The sequence below is a fragment of the Triturus cristatus genome, chromosome 12 (assembly GCF_964204655.1).
Source record: "Triturus cristatus chromosome 12, aTriCri1.1, whole genome shotgun sequence".
Lineage (NCBI taxonomy): Eukaryota > Metazoa > Chordata > Amphibia > Caudata > Salamandridae > Triturus > Triturus cristatus.
This window is the reverse complement of record NC_140595.1, coordinates 138961189-138982380: the sequence shown is the minus strand read 5'-3', so window position 1 is coordinate 138982380 and position 21192 is coordinate 138961189. Positions and strand designations below refer to the sequence as shown.

At 44.1% G+C, this 21192-nt stretch overlaps 1 protein-coding gene across 1 annotated transcript in view; it reads left to right on the top strand.

Moving 5' to 3' along the window:
- The first annotated feature begins 3124 nt into the window (after positions 1–3124).
- Positions 3125–21192, top strand: part of NAXE (NAD(P)HX epimerase) — an 89751-nt gene continuing 71683 nt past the window's right edge. Inside the window, exon 1 of the mRNA XM_085636913.1 lies at positions 3125–3438. Coding sequence (XP_085493039.1) covers positions 3185–3438 — 254 coding nt within the window. The 5' untranslated portion in view covers positions 3125–3184. The remainder of the gene's footprint in view (positions 3439–21192) is intronic.

The window sequence follows — 21192 nt, the reverse complement described above, 5'->3', positions numbered from 1 at the left end:
CTCCCTAGGATGTGGATACTGGGTATTTATCCATGTCCGACCAAGCACATGTTGACATCCTGATTTATTGACCTGGCGGTGATAGCCAAGCGACGTATTACAATGCATTGGAAAGCCCAAGTAGAAAGCTGCCCTCATAAACTGGACAACCTGGGAGGGGGTGTGCCTTAATCAAAGCGGCCTATATGGGAATTTGGACCCTGCACTTTGCTAGGGCTTGGGAAGTAGATACAATAACAAGCATTGGCATAGCCAATAGGTCTCGCTTTTGGGACCTTATAAGTGTTTCGTTTTCCAGCACAATATCCTTGGTGCAACAACATCAACTGTTGCATAGCTAAACACTTATAAGGTCCCAAAGGCGAGACCTATTGGCTATGGGAGCCAGAAGAATGCCAAATATCTGCAGCATAGCATCACACCACTGTGCTCTGTGTCTCATGACATAATAAATGCAGCTCAGTGGTCCTCACAGACAGCACGGAAACCCTTACCACATAGGATCAATACAAAGAAAACCTTTCCAACCACACACCAAACATGGCGTGTATGCTGCCCCAGTGCCCCGCAGCGCCCCGTAAGCGCTGCGACCCATAAATAACAGGATAACTGCACCTCAGTGGTCATCAGGGATGACATGTAAACAATTTCCACATAGAATGACACCAAAGACAACACACTTCCAAGCACACAGCCTGCACTGTGTAGTGTTACTCATGTAGGCAAGCTCACCAAAACCCCACTTAGGGGTAGTAAGCCCTACATAAATGCTGCACTACAAGTTAGTAGAGAGTGGTTCATAGGACGGGGAATGGCACTGACACGGGAGAGTCATGCATCACGAAGATGGAGAGGCATCATTAAAAACAATGGCAGAGGACTGCAACATGGTAACTGGAAGGGGGAAAAGTACAAGGAATTTATAGGGAGAGGACTATAGCACTGTAAATGCATGTAGCATGGAAAATGTAAACAGAAATGAAAACGGGAGTGAAGGGGGAAGAATACAACACAGTAAATAACAAAGGCACTTTTTACGTACTTGGAGTAGAAATGGATGTGGAGGTGTGAAAGGGACCCGACAGGAAGTGACAGGAGAGGCATGTGACATTTAATGGGGAGTGAAATTAGATACAAAAAGCAGAAGAGAAATGACAAACTTGAAATTGTGTAAAAGTGCACAACTCAAATAAAGAAGATAAGTGCACGGAGCATGAAAGCAATGAGAAAACACGGGGGGTGCTGAGACGCACGGGTAGGCGAGAGGCACAATGGGGAGATAGAAAACAGCAGGGCAAAATGGTGGTAATGGTTTAGAGTAGACAAGGAATATGATGCGTAGTTAAACACAAAGAACCACGTCAGAAACAAAGGTATAATAACTGAGTGGGGAATGTGAAGCAAAAGTGGTTCCGCGACGACAAACACGCGAGCGGCAAAAGTGAAAGTAATTCAGGGTCCAGATGGTGCCTCGGGCACTGAAAACTGGCGGCTGCGAGCGCTTGTGAGCAGAACAGCAAGCTGGGGGCCGGCTGCCTCTGGGTAGCACTTCCAAAACCCACTTACTAAATGTCTTGCTTGAGACAGCGCATACGCTGGCTCAGGCGAGACCTAAAAAGCGGGAACGAAGAGGACGACGAGGGCACCCCCACGGAACAAACACCCCACGTCCACTAGACCAGTAGGCAGGCCCTGAGGGACTACAGGTTTGACATTTTTCCAATACTAGGTCACCCCCTCCATAGTAGACAGGGTCACACACCACCTGGAGTGCCCAGAACAGTCAAATCACTTGATGGAAGGAAAGGCACGTCACCTCATGTACACTTCCTGAGTTGTTATTTGGACATGGAAAGGGGGACATGGGTGGGGAGGGGAGGTAGGCTTTGCTTGATTTGTTAAGGCCTGTTGCCTAGATAGTCCCACTATGTGGGCGATTACTGCATTCAAATTGTTATTGATATTTGGACTTTCAGGTACTTATGGTTCAGCTTCATGAGCAGAGAAGCCCGCTTCTTGTCACCTGTATCTAGTACTGTATAGATAACTGTAAGAGCGGGAGGCAGAAAAGGCCAACCAAACAGGTTTACCCTGCCGTACTGTACTTGCCCTGTGCTTATGTGAAACTCGGTAAAATCTGTTTAAAAAAAAAAAGAAAATACATAGCTTCCGTGTCTTTTTCTCATGTGCGACTGGACACTTATATTGTGTCTTTTTCTCATGTGCGAAGGTGTGCCAAACTAAACTCGCATACAAAGTGGTGACTAAGTAAAATTTAAAGTATCGTCACGGTCAAAGTGTTGATTTTCAAGCGACAACCCAGTTGCAAAGAACTTTGAACACTTTGTGCAACTTCACACCTTCCTAAGTAAAACCACTGCTAATTCAGGTAGTTTATCTTTATAGGGAGAGTACATTAAGGCCACTAAAAGAAATTCTAGTCAAAAGTATTGTAATGCCATGTCTCCTAAAGTTTCCTTACTTAAACGTATTGGGCCGCGCCCACTTGGGAGAACCACTACCTTTTTGTCCACTTCATGAAGAGTGCAGTAATTTACAGTGGGTTCTGTTTATAAGAATTTCAGGATTTGTCATGTGTTTCTCAAAACTACATCACAGATATTTCGGTGAAAAGATTACACTGCTTTGCGAAATGCATCTCTTCCGATTCTAATACACTAGACAAGACAGTCCCCATGTCAAGAGGGCCGACACATTGGCAGGCTAAAAGCTAGTTATCACCAGATACATAAAGGAGCGGGCTGACTGCATGAAAGTGGCGGCCATGTTGAAACGTGCGTTTTACGCTAGTAACTGCACCGAATTACAGTCCCTATCACAGACACATCTACCAATATGTTGTTTGTGAGTTAAAATACATTTAAATTACGTTATGTGAATAATGAATAAAACGTATCTACTGCAATTTTACGTATTAACACTTCCTTCACAACGATGATAAAATCTGTGAACACCTATGTGATATCTGTACACCATACATGTTATAGATTTTTTTTGTTAAACGTCTCTTCTATTGCTCAACATAGAAAAACAACCATTCTAAAATGGCTGTCGCCTTAATGGTCTCATACACTTAAAGACACCGTCCCAGTTTGGCATGATCCGGAGCCTTCGGCTCAAGCACTGCCGTTGCCAGAGTAGAGGAGTCCCAGTCCCAGATCGAATGCACAGGCTCGGGAGGACGCTACTAGGCCTCGGCGTGCTGGTGGCCTCTTGTCGAGGCGCACGCCAGGGTATACCACACGCCAGAGGCGCAGGGCACCTTGCGAATACAAAGTGGGGGCGCAGGGACACCTTAACTTCTTCCAGCCCCAGGGTACCAACTGGCGTCTGGGGTTCCTTCTGCCCTGCGCCTGCGCGTTGGAAGTCAAGGACTCCCACCATGAAGAAAGCAGCGGGTGCTTTGAAGTACCTGAGGTAATTTAGTGCATAAAAGCCTGTCGTGCAAATACCGAAAGCCTAAACTGACACCAATTTGTTGCTTTGATAGATTGGCTTCGATTTTAACCACACAAAAAATAATGACTTACTGAACACAAAGTGGTCAAATCACAAAGGCATGCATGAGAAAGTGAAGTAATACGTCAGTAACACCTTTGTAAATTGGCATCAAAGACACCAAATGCGAATATTCGTATACAACTTGGGGCCAGTTCACAAAGACATCTACGAGTATATGAAGTGGTACTACTTAATTTACTCAAAAATGTTTGTGTGAATTGGACCTGTAGTTTGGAAGGCAGGGCTTCTTTAAGCGGGATGAAAAAATTGTGTGTATGTTTGGGGGTTCTATAAAAGGGTCGTAGCCCATGTCATAGGCGTACTTAAGCTCATAAAGTAACTTCTGTGATCTTAACAGTGTTGCCTGTCAGCTTTCTGTTATAGCAGACAGATAAATAACACAACTGACATACACCTAACGCCATGCCAGGACTATCAGCTGTGTAAATGACTGTTAGCGGTTTAAGATAAAGAGTAATAACAATGATTTTTTTGTAAATAGTATTGAGCATGTTTTCATTCTGAAATTATGAGACAGTAAGATAAACATTACCGAGGCCTGTGGAAAGGTGGTATTCTTTAGTGTCTCAATCACTCCTATTATGTTCTGCATGAACACCATTTTTTAGGTCTTGCCTGAGCCAGCGCTTACAGCACTGCTCTGGCGAGAGTTTTAGTAAGCGGGTTTTGGAAGTGCTAACCTAGTGGCTTATTTCAGGCCTCCAGCTTGCGTTCGCGATGTCGTGCACACGCACAGCTGCTATCCTGGTTTCTAGCATTCCTTTCCTCGCATGGCCGGCTTTCCTCCCCCTCTCTCACCCGCTCCTCCCCCTCCCTTACTGCACGGAAGAGTTTCGTGAGATGCTAAGTTTGCCCAGGATCGCGGCATATCGAGCCAACGCCAAGAGTTGAACCCAGTTCCAGGGTCAGCAGCTCTACCTTAGACGTGCACTCGTTGTGTTAACCCACTAGCCCCTGACCTGCTTGCCGCCATGGTTTTTAACAAGCCCCCCTGCTTTTAAAACACCACCTCATCCTGCTCCCTGCAGTGGCATAACGAAATTTGAGCCCCACCCCCTTGCAAACTAAGGGGTCAGTGGGGGCTTATTTCCCTATCGTGTCAACGCGTTAGGTTTCACTTTTGTTTTAAATTATTGTGTCAGCGCGTTAGGTTTTACTTTCACGCCGCTAGTCATCCGGTAACCATCACAAGGGACGCGCACGGGTTCTCATTCCAGCTGCTCCATTTTAACTCTGCATTCCTTGGTCCCTCCCGACGTGCGCAGCCGGGACAGGGGTTTTACAATCTGCGCAATGCTGAGAGCTTGTTGTTTACAGACAACACCCCAGCTGCTTTTGACCCACCACGTCCTTCTCCCTGCTCTGTTGTCCCCCCCCACCCCCCTGCTTCAGCCAGGCCGCGCTTGTTCATTTTAAGTCTACGCGCTCAGAAGGTGAGTGTTTCAGCTTGTGTGCGCGTGTTCTTGTGAACATGTGAGTGGAGAACATTCATAAAACGTCTACGACGAAATCAACAGCATCTTGTGACCGTGCTGCATGTTGTCTGTCTGTGCTTGTTCATTTTGCACCTGTGTTTATGTCGCTTGTTGGTGCGTGTCACTGAATGCTCATGTATGAAAGGTGTCATCCCTCTGCCCACTTGTCATTTGCGAGTGCGCTGCCCGTGCTCTGGCCACATGTTTTGTTTTTAATTAATGGTGTGTTTATCTTAATCTGGGCTCGCAGTGTTGTGTGTGTGTGTGTCTGGTTGTCGTGGTGTATGTGCGCTTCCCTGTATGCATGTTGGTTGTGGGTGCCTGCATGTATGATCTGTTTTGATGTGCCTGTAGAGTCGCCACCCTGCACATGTGCCTATCAGTCAGTATATGTCAGCTAGGCCCCTTGAATTTGGCAGTGCTCGTTCTTCATCTCATCCATCCCCGCAAGCCTTACCATCACTGGGCACGGGGCTGAGCCACAAATACGCGCAGTGCACGTGATCCTCAACGCATCCCTTGCCTCAAACCCCAGGGGAGCCAGGCAGCGCACGCCCTCATAGCCAATAGATCTCGCTTTTGGGACCTTATAAGTGTTTACCCATGCAACAGTTGATGTTGTTGCACCAAGGATATTGTGCTGCATAACTAAATACTTATAAGGTCCTAAAAGCGAGACCTATTGGCTATGCCAATGCTTGTCTTTTGACATCTCCTCAATCTGCTTATCTGACACTTCATCTCTTTCCTTTTCAGCACCCTTTTTTCACTCCCTCCTCATTTCTGCCCTTCTTCACACCTCTTTCACTTTACCCTTCAAACAAACGATGCACTCACTCACCGGTAAGCACTGCATTTTCTTTTGCCTGTCAGTATTTTGACAACTGTGTACAGGGCACAAGTTATAAAAGAAAATAAAGAAGAAGTGGAAGGACTAACCAAGTTGGGCAGTATGCAAGTGACTTTATGGTGCGTGACATCGCACCTAGCAGTCCTGGAAATGGTATCACAACCCATGACTTCACAAGAAGTGACATCAGATCTTAACACCTTGCACATATGTTTAACAGGTCTACCCTGAGTACATTTGAGTGCATTACAATAGTTAACAAATGAGATTTTATGTCTGGGTTGTGCCAAAAAAGTGACGCAACTTAGACGCATAATCTGGGCCTCAACTTCTACATTTATTTTTTAAAACTCTGCCGCATAAATTTACAACAAGAACTAACATGGCAGTAAATCTATTCTGCTTAGTTGGTTGCAAATTCTGAATTTTAAAATATCTTATGAGGTTAAGGCACCTTCTGCAGAGATCTTTGTATGCTCAGTAAATCTCAAGTAATCATAATAAAGGAAAGATAACTCTAGAAGTTAACATATTTGCTGGAGAGGTCTGTGTTTTGTCTAGTCCTAGTTTTGAATCAAAGTAGCATAGAGGGTTAATATGCCTCCTGCAAAGCATCCTGTAACACTTAGATGACAGATTTTTATTTTATTTAGATGGGCAAGTACGCTACTGCTTTTAACACAGAGATCATTTTGTTACTTGCAGTTCATATAAATTGTAATCCTTCTAATATAGCACAATGAGCTATGAAGGCACGTGACTCCTACACATTGCAACCCTTACTATCTTATGTAACACATCCTGTACATTGATTTACACAGGGCCACGTCCTAGGACTATGGGGCCCTGGGCAGGAAGGTAATGTCTGAGGCCCCCCTAACTTGCAATCAATATGAAATAACAGAAAATGATATCATAGAAAGTGCCATCAACTGCCTATTGTTGAGTGACTTTGCAAGAAGCTACTTCCTTGGTATGGATTTCAGTAAAACAAATACATAAATATTAACACTAATAAAATAAGCACATATATTCTAAATTTCGATCAGCTGGCAATATATTTTATTAGTCACACTGGATGGAAAGGTTTGACCTAGGTCTCTCCAGCAATTATAAGTTAAATTAAGTGTTAACAATTTGTTTTCAGATTAGTGCATTAGATACATATATATGTGTGTGCAGATTTTATAGAGCGCAATCCAAGCCAAAAGGCTCCTAAGCACTGTACAGGGTCAAAGACACAGCATGTGATAGAAGGAGTAGATGGTTTGTGGATCGTGACTGCATCATGATTTCGTTGTTTTTTTAAAGTTGAGTATTTGCTGTTTCCTAAATTGGAGCTGATTTCAGACTGTCCAGATGGATATGGGAATAATATTCGAGATCCTTGAGGAATAGATAGGAAAGGCATTTTTCTTGTTTTTTCTCTTTTTAGCACTTCTTCTGTCTGAAGGTGTTCTTGCTGCGGGTGTGTGGAGAGCCACTGGAGATGGCGAGCTTGTCATTCAAGAAAGCAGGAGTGTCAGTTGTATAGTGCAATCCTAGCCAAAAGCAGCAGAGCACTATACAGGGTCAGTGACAAGCATAAAGTCAATGAGCGATGGGAAAGTTAACTGGTTTGTGGACTGTTAACGCATTGTGATAGCTTTGCAGATAATGCAGCTGGTGCAGGCCGTCAAGGAGGACCTGTGGAGTTCCATCACAGTGCTATGATGTCATATTTCTTCATGTTCTTGTGAGGTGTGCTGCAGGATGTAGAATGCCCTTAATGGGGCCAGTGAGGATTAAAATTCCAAGATGGTTTCCCAGCTATCCAGTGCAAGATAGGGTATGTGCAAAAAATATATGAAAGCAAATAAAACAGTGGAAACTAGCTTGACGTCTATTAAAGGGATCACCCTAATCACTGAAAACCACCAGAAACTACTAGAATACAGTCCTATCTAGGCTAAAAGGGTTTAATGTCCTGAGCCATGGCAACAACACCCTATCAACGTCCTTTAAATGTTCTGATACTAATAATTAGTAGGCACGTAAATGGTTCCAGAGTGCATTTCATTTTGTCAATTGGCATGATGCAGATTCAGTTAACAGATTTGAGATACATCTTCTCTCATTTGATTTCTCCTAATCTTGAACAAAGCCTGGAAAGCACACGTTTAAATGCAATTAAATAATGCTGCAAGCCAGGCCCACTAGCCGGACCATTTCCTTGGGCCTCACATTGCTGGACTATGGCTGCAAGGTCCATGGGAGAGAGGTCAGACCTCTAGGGTTGTGTCTGGTCAGTAGTTTATCGCCATGGATAGTATTTTCATGTCTAAAGCAGAACAAAAAAGAAAACAATCTCAATAGGACGTCTATGGATATAATAATATAGAATATAGTAAAATCTCTGAAATCAGAAGTGCACAATATATGAAGTCAAATGGTGTAAGCAGAGGTCTGCAAATTTGGCAGAGGCTCCCCTGATAAACTGAGGTCTATCATAGGGGGCATCAGCCTCAGCAGTTTCTGAGATTAATTTGAGCATTACATCCTTCACTTTTTTGTCGCCCTAAGAGATACAGGTGTGCACACTGTCACTGGAACCAAGGTATACCTGGCTGATAATCCCTAACTAGGGCAGAGCCTGTCCAGGTTTGCTTGTGTTCTGGCTCTGGGAAAACCTAGCCTGGTAGTTTGGTCTGGACTGTTCGCTTTAGAGCAGGGTCAAGACTGATTTGCATATGGCTGGCTCCAAACTGAGGTGGCATGGTGTGCAAAATAATGGAGTGGGATGCAGTCTGAGTAAATACCAGTTGCTGTGATTAATTCAAGCATTCCATCCATCACTTTTTGTATACTTTCTTGTGGACAGTAAAATATAGCCATAAGTTGGGCACATTGGACTCATAACCCTTAGGAGGCCATGGTCCCATTGCATTTTCTGCGCTATGGATAGCTCTGCCCTTCAGAGGAGCCTCTTGCCCTGGGCCTTGCAGCCATGGACCAGTGCTGCAAGGCCCAGAACAGCAGGTTTCCTCCCATGGGCCTCTCAGCACTGGACCAACGCAGGTAGGTTTAGAGGAGGATGGACCTTTCCTGACTATCGCAGCTCTGGATCATGGCTGTGCAGTGCATGAGAGAAGGAACTAGTGGCATAGTAATGTAGCGATGGACCCTATTGTAAGATAATGATGCCAGACAGTATAACGCTACCATTATCTGGGTGCATTGAGTCCAGAACATCCATGAGCCCTGGTGCCATTGCACATGCTGCACTACTGATAGCTACACCCCTGAGAGAGGCCCCGCATGAGCCTGACAGCCATACTCCTGCTCTGTTAAACACATGGGATGGCGCCTCCTCCTCTGAGTGTCCAACCACGGCCGACTGCAATGCACAGGGGAGGGATGGCCTCTCTCAGGTCTCACAGCTCTGGAACATGGCTGCAATGCCCATAGAAGAGAGGCAAGTAGCACAAAAATGGTGCCATGAGTGCTGGTGCAAAGTAAAAGCGTCGTCTCACACTTGTCCACTGGCTGCACAGTGAAATAAAGCCATAATTTGGGGATATTGGGTACTTAATACCCCTGAGCCCAGTGCCACTGCACCTGCTGCACTACTGATGGCTGTGTCCCTGATGGATGGTTATGCCCGGGCAGAAAGGGAATATGTTACACCCCTCTAATTTGCACGTAACGTGAAATCAGGAAATGTCATCCCAGGACATGGACCTTGACATCGACGTATGCACAGAACCATGGTACAGAGCTTTGAGACAGTTTCACTGGGGCACAGGGGAGAGGCCACCACGAGGCACAACCCCCACTCGCCCCTGCCCCCACCTCCCGGGCCTCTCAGACATGGTGTAGTGCTGAGAGGATTAGGGGAGGGAGTCAACCAACCCATGGGCCTCTCAGCACATAACCATGGCTGCAAGGCCCAGAAGAGTGTGGCGCTACCCATGGGCTCACAATGCTACACCATGGCTACGAGGCACAGGGTAGGGGCCTCCACTCCCCTAGGCCATGCAACCATGGTCTAGTCCAGCGAAGCCCAGGAGAAGAGACCCACGATAGGGGAGCTGTCTGTCATTGATCTCACAACAATAGTGTAGCACTTCAAGCCCAGGGGAAGGGTGTTCCCTCCCATGGACCACTCCACCATGATCCACAGCTGTGAGGCCCATGGGAGTGCTGTTCCATCCTCTTGTCTCACCGCTTGGATGTAGTGCTGCAAGGCCCACGGGATGCGGACCCACTGCCTGGGCTTCACATTCCTGGTCTGGTGCCGCAAGACCCATGGAAGGAGAGTCCCCTTCATGCTAAGAGCCAAGTAGTGTGGCCAATTTTCCATTATCACTTCACTGGACAATTTTTGCCTTTGGAAAAATACTGCACATGTGGAGACCTATTTTGTGTGCAGAGACTTCGGAGGAGGTTTATCGGGGAAAAGGGGAACTAAGAGTCACATAGCATATTTTTGGGGTTTTATTCAAAATCCCCCCTCTAAAACCGGTCATGTCAAAAGATAGCTCAGCTGGAGATTAAGTTTATCAAGCATGATTCTCTTCATAAGTGTATTTGAGTTCTGATCCATTGACCACCTCCTGGAGTAAGCCTTCACTGCTTGTAACTGCAAATTTTGAACAACAAAGTTTAGAAAATGAACTCCTCCAGTATCTGAATAGAAAATAATAGTCCTAGCGTTGACGTAGCAGTGGTAAATATCAGTATCTACCATGCCTACTGTCCAGTAAGTACCGACTGCCACGGGACCTGGTCCAACTGATACGTTTTAACCAAGGAACTAGAATTTTTGACATCTAATCTCAGTTTTATGATGGTAATAATCACCATGTTCTAAATCTGAGCAGGGCCCATAACAGAGTAATTATTCCCTTGGAGGGGAAGCTCCACCACCTTATCATAACCAGAATCACTGACACCCTAGTTGTGGTCTAGTGGTTTTGTTGCAGATATGGAACAAGGAGATACGTTTTTTAATCTTGGACTCCCATTTGGCCAAATTGTATGCTCTTGGGCAATCACTTTAATTAATTTATTGCCAGTGCCACTGGAATTATGTGATTGTGCATCCGCTGCATTTTTCATATAATAATTATAGATGTGCCGCATTTGCCACATACTCTATCATCTGCTGCATAATCTGCAGGTTTCAATTAAAACAATTTTTGTTTCTAGCTCTAATGATTACAACACAAGGGCAAGTGTTGCCACGCAGCTGAAGATCCATTGCAAAGCTAGACTGGTTACGTTTCTGTTGCTTATTGCTACATTTGGATGTTAAATTGGTACTAATTAAGTGCAAACAAAGCCCATTGTTAATAAGTGAAAGAATGACAATATAATGAAGTAATATTATCATAAAAGGTGACAAACTGTGCCACATAATATGCCTTTTCTAGGTGCATAACTTACTCCTGCCTGCCGCATAATTTGACCCTCCCCTGTCACATAATATCACTGGCCCTGCTTATGGCTCTGCTGCTCCCTTTTTGGCAAGATTGGGAGCATTTTGATTGAATGTAAAAGCTGCTAGTTACCGAGATTTATTTTATTGATTTATTTATTTTATTTTTGTGTTTTATAGAGCGCGAACTAGACCCGCAGGGGTATCAGAGCGCTTTACAGGATAGGCAAGTGATATACAAACGAATTTAGGAGGGGTGTATACATTAGGGATAAAATAGATAGATACTTCAAGTGCATATTTCCTGAGAGAAGGAAGGTGCCCAGTTATATGTAGTCACCTAACTGCAATACAGTGGTAAATATTTAGCCTTTATACCAAGTAGCAGAGTACTGAGTAATAATGAATTAATAGAAATTTACCTATTTAATTTAAAAGTAATATCCCAAAAGTGTAAATAAATTAAAAAAAATCACACCTACATTAAGAAATGTAGTTGTATTTAATATGTGACCATGTGTGGTGGTAGATTTACTTCAAGGCCGAGCAGGAGTACATTTATGACTGTCTAGGGACCTTTTTGGCTGGCCTGAGCAGGCCTACGGGGTCAGGGTGTTTCTACCCTACCCCCTTTTCTTCTTTTTTTCTTGTTTTTTAACCTTTTTTCTTGTGACTCGGTTCAACCGAGTCACAAGATTGCTGCCAACACTACCTGGTTTGAAGTGTTGGCATCCAATCAGATCGCAGGCTCAATATCGGGAGGGTTTGTGGATCCTCTGCGGCCACAGTTGTATATATGAGAAATCTTTATATTTCTCAGGAACTACTGAACTGATTTACACCATTTAACAAAAAAAGTGCTTTCTGAACCAAGAGCTACCTTTTTGCCAAATTTAGAAGTAATTCGGTTCAGCAGTTTGGGCTGTTGCCGTGTCTAAAGTTTCCTATGGAAATGAACATAGAGAAAACGCGTTTTGGGACCCCCTTTTTCTCGGCCCCCGCTTGACGGATCACCCTGAAGTTTTCAACACAGCAGCTGACCTGACTGCCCCATTAGTTTGAAAATTTAGCGAAGATTCGTAAAACAACCCCAAAGATATTGGCAACGCTTTTCCTATGGGAACTGGGTCCTAACTATAACTACCTACTGGCAACCTCCAGTAGGTTATAAAAAATAAAAATACATATATATACACACTCCAACGCTCTCTCCCATCCGGAGGAAAAGCACTCACGGGTTTAGATTTCTGCAACCTCCTTTAATTCACAGCGCTTCAAAACAAACGGGTTTCGGGTTGTCCCTTCCTCAGTGTTTGCATTCCACACTGAGAGGCGCCATCTTAAATACCATATTTGTGAATCATGGAAACAAAGGACAATATCGCCACGTTATTCAGCGCCATTTTTGAGTGTACAAAATTAAACCAGGTTATCAGTAAATACATGATTAAAATATTTACAAGATTCTCTGTTCAACTTATTATTGTAAAAGACGCTAGTTAATGCCAAGAACTCGCACTATTATTGCAGATACTTTTTGCGTAGTCTTTTCATGGCGTCAATTTGATATTCACTGTACTCTTACTGCAAATATATGTTTACAATATTCACAATTCATTTCTTTACACAGAACATCTCATGTGTCTTTCCGCGATTACTGATCTTGCCGTGTATCGGCAAATGGCAGCCCCTAAGTATAGGACTGCCAACTGTCCTTATCCAATGTTTCCCTCTTAGTTCTCAATCACGCCGTATATCGGCTATTGCACAAATACGCATTTCATGTTACCAGAAAAAGAAAAAAGGAGTTGTTCATTATATTGTAAAGAATCCTACGGATTTTCAGAGGAAAATTTATTTCTAAGCACTTACTAAATCCCTAAGTGTGATGTTAATTCTTCCCCCACTATTTAATCCGTTTGGAGTCTTTGTTTGTAAATCGATGATATATTATGACCCCAATCTCTTCAATTTTGCCACTCTGTCTCCTCCTCTAATACTAGGAGGTACACAATCCAAACTGAAATACTGTAGCTGATCTCTATTACTTTGATGTTTAATGGCAAAATGCCTAGCGACTGGATAACTTAAATCCTTGTTCGCAATAGCGCGCATGTGTTCCGAGACCCTTATTTTTACATTGTGTATCGTGCTGCCAATATACCTGAGGCCACAAGGGCACATCAGGCAATAGACAGCATAACTGGTTTGACATGTCATAAATTTGTTAATGGTCTTCCGTTTTTTTTTAACCCTTTGATCTCATATGTTAATACTCTTTTGCTGAAAGCACAAGCCTTGCACTTTCCGCATGGGTAAAAGCCTCTCATTTCGCTCAATGTCCCTTGTTTTACTGGAATCATGTCTAGATGACTATGGACCAATCTGTCTTTCAATGATCTAGCTCTCTTGAAGGTTATCTGGGGAACTGGTGGGATGTCCATCCCAATGATCATGTCTGTTCGTAAAACATGCCAGTTTCTCCAGAGGATATTTCCTAATGAGTTTGCATCCTCTGAGTAGGTGGTAATTAAACGGAACTTGCCCTCATCCTTTTTCCTCTCTTTACTTCCTTCTTTGGTGTTCCCTATTAGCTTTTCCCTCTTGATTTGGTGACTTTTTTTAAGGTGGTTTCTAATAGGTCTCAATTGTAGCCTCTGGCCATGAATCTTCCAAGGCTCTCTTTGGCTGCTGCCCCGAAATCGCACTCTCTAGAACAGTTGCGTTTTAGCCGCAAAAACCCATAGTAGTTAGACTGCATTGAGGAGCCTTACATAGGACCTAAATCCCACTTATGCATGTGCCAAGTTTGATGGGGTGGATATGGGCTATGAGAGCCAGGTCTGCATGAGTAATTCAAACCAGACACCAAGTTTTTTGCCAAATACCACCGATTTCTTAAATTCTGGACAGTAATGAATTGTACTTCAAATTAATGCTTTTAATCTGTTGTGTTTCGCCTCCAAAGCAATTTATCATGTCTTACAACACACCCCTCGTCCTTTTTTGGGGTTTTATCTTTTTGTCATCTATCTGATTTGCTTTGCATTTATAATGTGGATCATAATCCTGATTGTTTTATCATTCTCATGTTAGCTCATTCACGTATGTTGTGATGCTTCAGCTCTCATACCAAACTGTATTTTTAAAACTATGATGTTTATACATTTTATGTTTATCTTTTATTCTTGTACATGCTTGTATGACTAAATTGCAGAATAAAGCATATTAAAATGAAACGACTAACCATACCTCTAGGATGGAGTTTGAAAAATCAGAGAGAATGAGGAGAATATCTTTGGCTTAAGTGTCGAGTTTGAGGACCTTCTTCTTTATGTATTGTTGCATATTTCCAAATGATTCTGAGGCATCAAAAGTTGCACAAGCTTGCAATTCATAAGTCGTACTGTAAATTCTCTGTATTTCCCTCCGGCATCTGTGTCAGTTAATCTTTCCACATGTTGATGACTAGCTTCTGAGAAATTTAGGAGGTCTTTGTGATGAACTGTGTTTCATTGAAATCTGAAACAGTCTCATAGTCTGATATTTATCAGTACTCTTTTCTGCACATCGACGGGACATATGTCCCGTTCTGACAGTATAACGATCAAGCAGAGAAGCCTCTTAGACAAATATCTCTTAAGACCTAATGAGGCAGTTCCCATGTTCACCCAGAGGAGGTGCACAGTGGTGTGTAGGCCACTGCTGTGCGCCAGGCACAATGCCTTGACTGCTACTTATAGTCAGAGGCCAGTCAATGTAGGCGTGTATGCTGAGAGTAGACCCAGTCTGTGGCCAAAGGCCACAATGTGCTCCCATTGCCTGTTAAACACAGTCAAAATCCTTGTGTAGTGTAGTCACGACTCACCAGGTCCTACACCCACTGGACAACGCCCTGCACCCAGTCATTGCTGTGCACAGTGGGTTTGGGAAGCATGTGGCCAAAGTAGATTGGCATCATGCATAGCTAAAAGTATTTAAAAGATGTTGAGGCACACTTAAAAAGCAGTATTTATGATGAGGGTAAGAATATGTTTGAAACCGACAAAGATGGAACTAAAAATCGAGTTACAGGAAGCCAGTATCTGTGACATCATCTAATAACCCTTGAAATTAAAAATCTAGGATAGTTGTATAGCCGTAAACTAGTATAAACTTACACTGCTTATGACCTCCCACTTGATGTTAGAGATAACAATATTGAAGCAAACACAAGGAGAAGATCAAAACGTTTAAGACACTCAACCCCAGTCACAGATCTGGGCTGAATCCATCATCGGTCTTTAGCTCACATTGCAACCCCAGTTCAAACCCAGCCATATGCAAATCAGTCTTGACCCTGTTCCTCATCGGAACAGTCCAACCAGAACTGCCAAGCCAGGTCTTCCCTGGACCGCAAACAAGCATCCTGGGACCGGTTTTGGGGTAACACCCCTCATCAGCCAGGCTAACTGGAATCCAGTGGCAAAGTGAGCAAGGGACTTATGTCTGGGCATACCCTGCCAACTTAGGGTGAACAAAGCAAACACAAGGAGATGATGGACGGAACGCTGAAACATTTGTCACTCGACCCCAGTCACAGATCTGGGTTGAACCCATCATCGTTCTTCAGCTCACTTCGCCACCGCAGTTCAGACCCAGCCATATGCAAATCAGTCTTGACCCGGTTTCTCATCGGAACATTCCAGCCCGTACTGCCAAGCCAAGTTTTCCCTGGACCGGAAACAAGCATCTTGGGACCGGTTTCCCCAATTACATCAGCTATGGAACAGTTGGTTGAAAGTCAAAGACTCCGGTCAAAGAACAAAACCTTGAAGTTCCTAAAGGTGAGCAGCTAGTAAGAAACTGGATACATAAAGTGAATCTGGTACCAAAAATCACAGCGGAGCTTAGAAAAGGAAATAAAGGGGAAGACGCCAGAACTGAAATAAACATCTGATCCAATCTGTCCCAAAACATTCAATAGAGTTTATCTCAAGGATGAGCGACATATCCAAATCTTGGTGTTCTAGGTAATCCAAACTAAGTACAAAGCCGCCCAAATCCTAGAGAAGAGCAGTGTAGCAGACCAGAGTCCAAACAGACATATCGCAAACTGCAAATGCTGTGCATATATCTGGAGAAACAACACATGCTTGAGACCAGGAGAATAAAAGATTCTAGAATTCATAACAAATGATCATTGGAATACAGAAAAAATGTTGTACTACATAGTGGCTGCCAATGGCACACCCAGTCTCCTAGCCACAGTGCCAGTAAAAGCCTTCCACATCCTTCATCGTGTAAGATTTCAGGCCACCAAGAAAAACTATGTATGTTCTTGTAGCCAACCAGTAAACTGATTTTCTTAAGGCAGAAAAGAGGTGTCATTGTGATTGGTCCTAGTTGTACTGAACCCATGAGGCTGAGAATTCTATTCTGCAGAAAGAAAAACACACACACAAACACACAGTATGTGAGGGCAAGGCAAACCACGTGCCTTTGTCCATGAACCTAGACAAAGACTTAAATAACAGACTGCTATGAGGAAGAGGAACAACATGGTAGTTCATCATTTATGTGCTGATTGTTTTCTGTTTGTAGACAGTAAACAATCCATGTTAAACATTTTATATAGTAGATGCCATATAATGGCATTGCCACTTTCATTTTATTTGTGGTTCTACTAAGAATTATTCACCTAAAACAGAGGTGTGCACAGTCAAAAAAAATCTATTGATATGCTTCTGCTTGCACCCTGTCCACATTCCCCTAACTCCCTTGCGTATTTCTGCATGCAGGAAATGCCAGGAAAAGGTTTCACCAACCATGCTCCCAGCCATCCTTGAAAGCACACTGTGAGGAAGAATGAGCAGTTGCTTAGCTACTGCACTTAGAGCCTCATTCTACTTTGTGTTTTAGCCCCATACTTCTCTCTCTTGAAAAAACCCGTTCTATGAACTAGAAAAAAGAACAAGTAATTGTAATTCCATTTATATAGCGCTTACTAACCTTGACGAGGTGTTGAAGTGCTTTACGCCGAGTAACATACTGCTGCTGAATCCAGTGTTCGTGGTTAATACAGTCGTTATTGTTGGTTATTGGGATTCGTCTTGTGCTCTCAAGGAACCATTCCATGCAGTTGCTTTAGTTTCTTTGTGGTGCATTTAATTAAAAGGGGTTTAGAGTGATCATTAGTAGAGGGATCTGCATGAGTTCATGCAGACAGTTGGTGGGATTAAAAGACGACATGGAGATTAGGTTTTGTTAGATTGGAGGTATGATTTTAAAAAAAGGAGAGGTTGTGATTTTCTTTTTTAATTTTGAAAAAAATGGGGGCAATTTGCAGAAAGATAAAAATAAAGATTAAGGCAAGCATGCGCGCGTCATAGAGTAGGCTGTGCTCGGAAAGAGGAGATATGCAGATCAGGGAAAGTAAGGAGAGGGTCATTCAAAAGAAGCACAGAGGAGGCAATCAGTAGTGTTAAGAACAGTTTTTCATGCATGGTTGTGGTAAAACAGATGAGGCGTTTTGAGATGGCAAGCCATCTGAGAATGCAAAACTGTAGATAGAAACACATTAATTGCATGTGAGATAATGCTGTATTAGGTACTTTGCTAAGCATTAGAATCAGACAAACAGTCTGTTCACTGCTAGAGCACTGCATCAGCAAAGACGGCTAATCAGATCAGGGTTGGGACTGAAAAGTAATGGCTAAATGCATCTATAGGGAAATACTGAGCATGTCAGGCTACATTTAAAGGATTCAGTAACATCATGATAATAGTCAGTCCCGAAATGTTGCTTCAGAAAGGTTAATGACAGTGAGTTGCATAGGTCTCACACCTCATTGTGCTTGTGTTGTGGCTGCCTCTTCCCGGAGACAGCCCCTGTGCACCAGCTGTGAAAAGCATCACTCTACGCAAAGGCTAAGACTGGAGGCCAGTCTTATGAGGACAATGCAGGCAAGGCTGTAGCGTGAGCCATTAGCTGTTAAACGTCATGCTGTTTAATAATTGGGATTAAACTTCATGAGAACAGAAACTCTGTGTAAGAAAACAGGCCTTTTTGCAGTTTTCCCCCCCACACACACACACTTTGTGCCCCCATTTGGACTACTAGATGCTGGCTTTCGACTTTGACAGTGCAATGACGCCTGCTAACCAGGCTCCAGTGTGAGAGCTCTCTCCCTAAAAGTGACATGTGTAATTGGCATCCTCAATTGACAGAGATCATACCCCCCCTTGTAAGTCCCTCGTAAGTGATACTGTGGTACCCAGGGCATGGGTGGTAAAGGGGTACTCGGGGCGTGCAGCACTGGTTTTGCCTCCTTGAGTGACCCAAGTAAACAGATAACAGCAGGCCTGTCATTGCAGACCGCAGGAACAGTGTACACTGCTCCATTTCGACTTTGTCCTAAAGATGTGTGACAGGGTCACAGCACTGCTCTTAAGTCTATGTCAATCTGATAGAGACATCTAGCTGCTGATTCCTTACCTTTGAATTTCCCTGGCATCATTCTGGATCCAGAAAAAAATGTCTTCAAGCAATATCCCTGTGCGCGGGTAGGTGGCTTCCGTCGGATCTGTGTGCCGCATCAGCGGTGTCCGCACCGGAAGTGAAGTCTGCGTCGCCTATATAGGCTCCACCTCGGCGCGCTGACATCAGTTCTTTTCTTTCCGCGCCAGTCAAGCTCTGGTCCGTAAAGAAAGCTAACCTCTGTCACTTTTTTACAGGATTTTTCGACATTTTGTCAACCTCTTGTTAGTGTGTTACCATATCTAGAAAGACTTACAGGGTTTAAACCACGTGGCGCCTGTCACTGCACCTTGTCAGTGACGGACCCGCATTTTATGTGCCTCTGGAGCGCAACCACGACTCAAAGTTGTGCTCTGACTGCGAGCCATAGCTAAGAAGGCTTTGAGGGAGCGGTCCCTAAAGCTGCTTGAAGCCCTGCAAGCGACACTGCGTTACTTGACTCCTGGGAGGTCACAGTCCCGATTAAGAGGACGGTCCGGGTGCTGCTCCAGAAGTCCCAGGTCCTCTTCATCCCAATCAAAATCATCGGGACATTCAGGTAAGAGGCATAAGAAGCACAAGACTTCTCCCCGTTTGTCGGCTGATGCGACGGAGGAGCCTCGGTGTTCAAGGCCTCGTTCTAAGGAACCAGTGCCTGGGTCAGCTCCGCACCACCCTGATTTTCCGACAGGACCTACAAGTCCTAGGTCATTTCCTGAGACCTACTCTGAAGGGCGAGGAGTGGGAGAAGATTGAAAGGGCCAAAACAAATGACAGAGTGCACACCTCTTACTTCCAGGTTTTTTTCGTAGTTAATTTGTTTAATTTGTTATATGCGTGCAAGCCCGAAATCGTGGACTGGAAATCAATAGAGGAATGTGGGGCGAAACTCCACCCCACTTCGGACGCACAGCGTTCATATGAGCGTGTCAAAAATGCCACAAATTAATCCAATCTTATCGAAAGGTTTTATTTCCATTTAATCCACTTTTTATGAATCGTAACTCCTTTTCATCCAGTCACGTGTTGGACACTATGTTTACATTAAATCCTTAGTGCTTGTAGACATGCCAATACAGGCCTTAATCTGCAGCATGGAATGATACATAGGTCCTCCTTGTCAAGTACTTTTCATTACCCAATGCATTTCGGGCCTGGTCTGGCCCTTCGTCAGGGGTTATCTACAAATTAAAACAAATCAATTAACTTCTGTCTTTAAACATCTCTAGTTTGTCTCTATTCATGCATAAAAAAGATGAAAAATGCGTATGTTGTAACAAAGGTTCACCCTGTGATCAACGTAATGCCCACAGAATTCATGATGTACATTTAACTCGGTAAAAACCCACTCTTGTGACTCCCGTATTAAACAGAAGTCCAACTCATTAAGCTCGTTGTACAATTCCCCCGCAAACGGGTAAACAACCTCCTCTAACCCAGGAGTTACATCTACATAGCCTTTTCCACACGAACCCGTACCTTAAAAATTTAGTTGACTGCTTTTTTATTTTGTCCTGTACCCAGTACCTTGAAAGTGTATCTTTTGGCTTTGTCTGCCTTCCTGAGGCTGCCAGACCAACCCTCCTTATTTAAATCACCCACTGTACATAGATTTTTGAAAGTTCTTGTACATGTGTTCCCTCTTGTGCCTTTCATTATGCCGCAGTGGGACCTTAACTTGGTTCCCACTTTCCAAATGTGCGCTCCCTTCAAGCCCCTGCATAATTGACCGCTCTGGCTGCTCACCATCAAAACAGCCTTCTTAGTGGCAATAACATCTGTCAGGAGGGTGAGCGAGCTGCAGGTTTTATCATCCAAGCCCCCTTTTCTGGCGATATTCCCTGACATATTGGTGCTTCGCACTAGGGCCTTTTTCCTTCCAGAAGTGGTAACTCCATTTCATGTGGGGGAATCTGTTACCTTGCCTGCTTTCTGCGCTCCTCTACATCCCTCTAAAAACAAGCATTGGCCGCGCGGCCGGGAAAGTGACACGCCCGCGCTGCCCGCGAAAGTGAAAGTGATCGCGATCAACGAAGGAAACACAGATGGAGGCTGCGCGCGTGCACGCTCACGTGCACGCAAGCTTTAGGCCACCAAAAGCCTGTGGCTACTAAATGTCTTGCAGAGCAGCGCATGCGCTGGCTCAGGCGAGACCTAAAAAAGGAGCAACTCCACTGCCTGGACCCAAAAAGAGCATTGTTGTTCTACCTTGACCACACAAAAGAGTTCCGGGTGGATTGTCCTCTGCATCAAAATTTGCTACGCTCTGGCCAAGAAGCAGCATCCTGAAGGCTTAAGGGCTCATTCCACCAGAGCTAAAGCTGCTATCAATGCTTTGCAATGTGGAGTACCAGTCCTGGACATGTGTCAGGCAGCAATGTGGGCCTCCCTGCCCACATTCACAAAA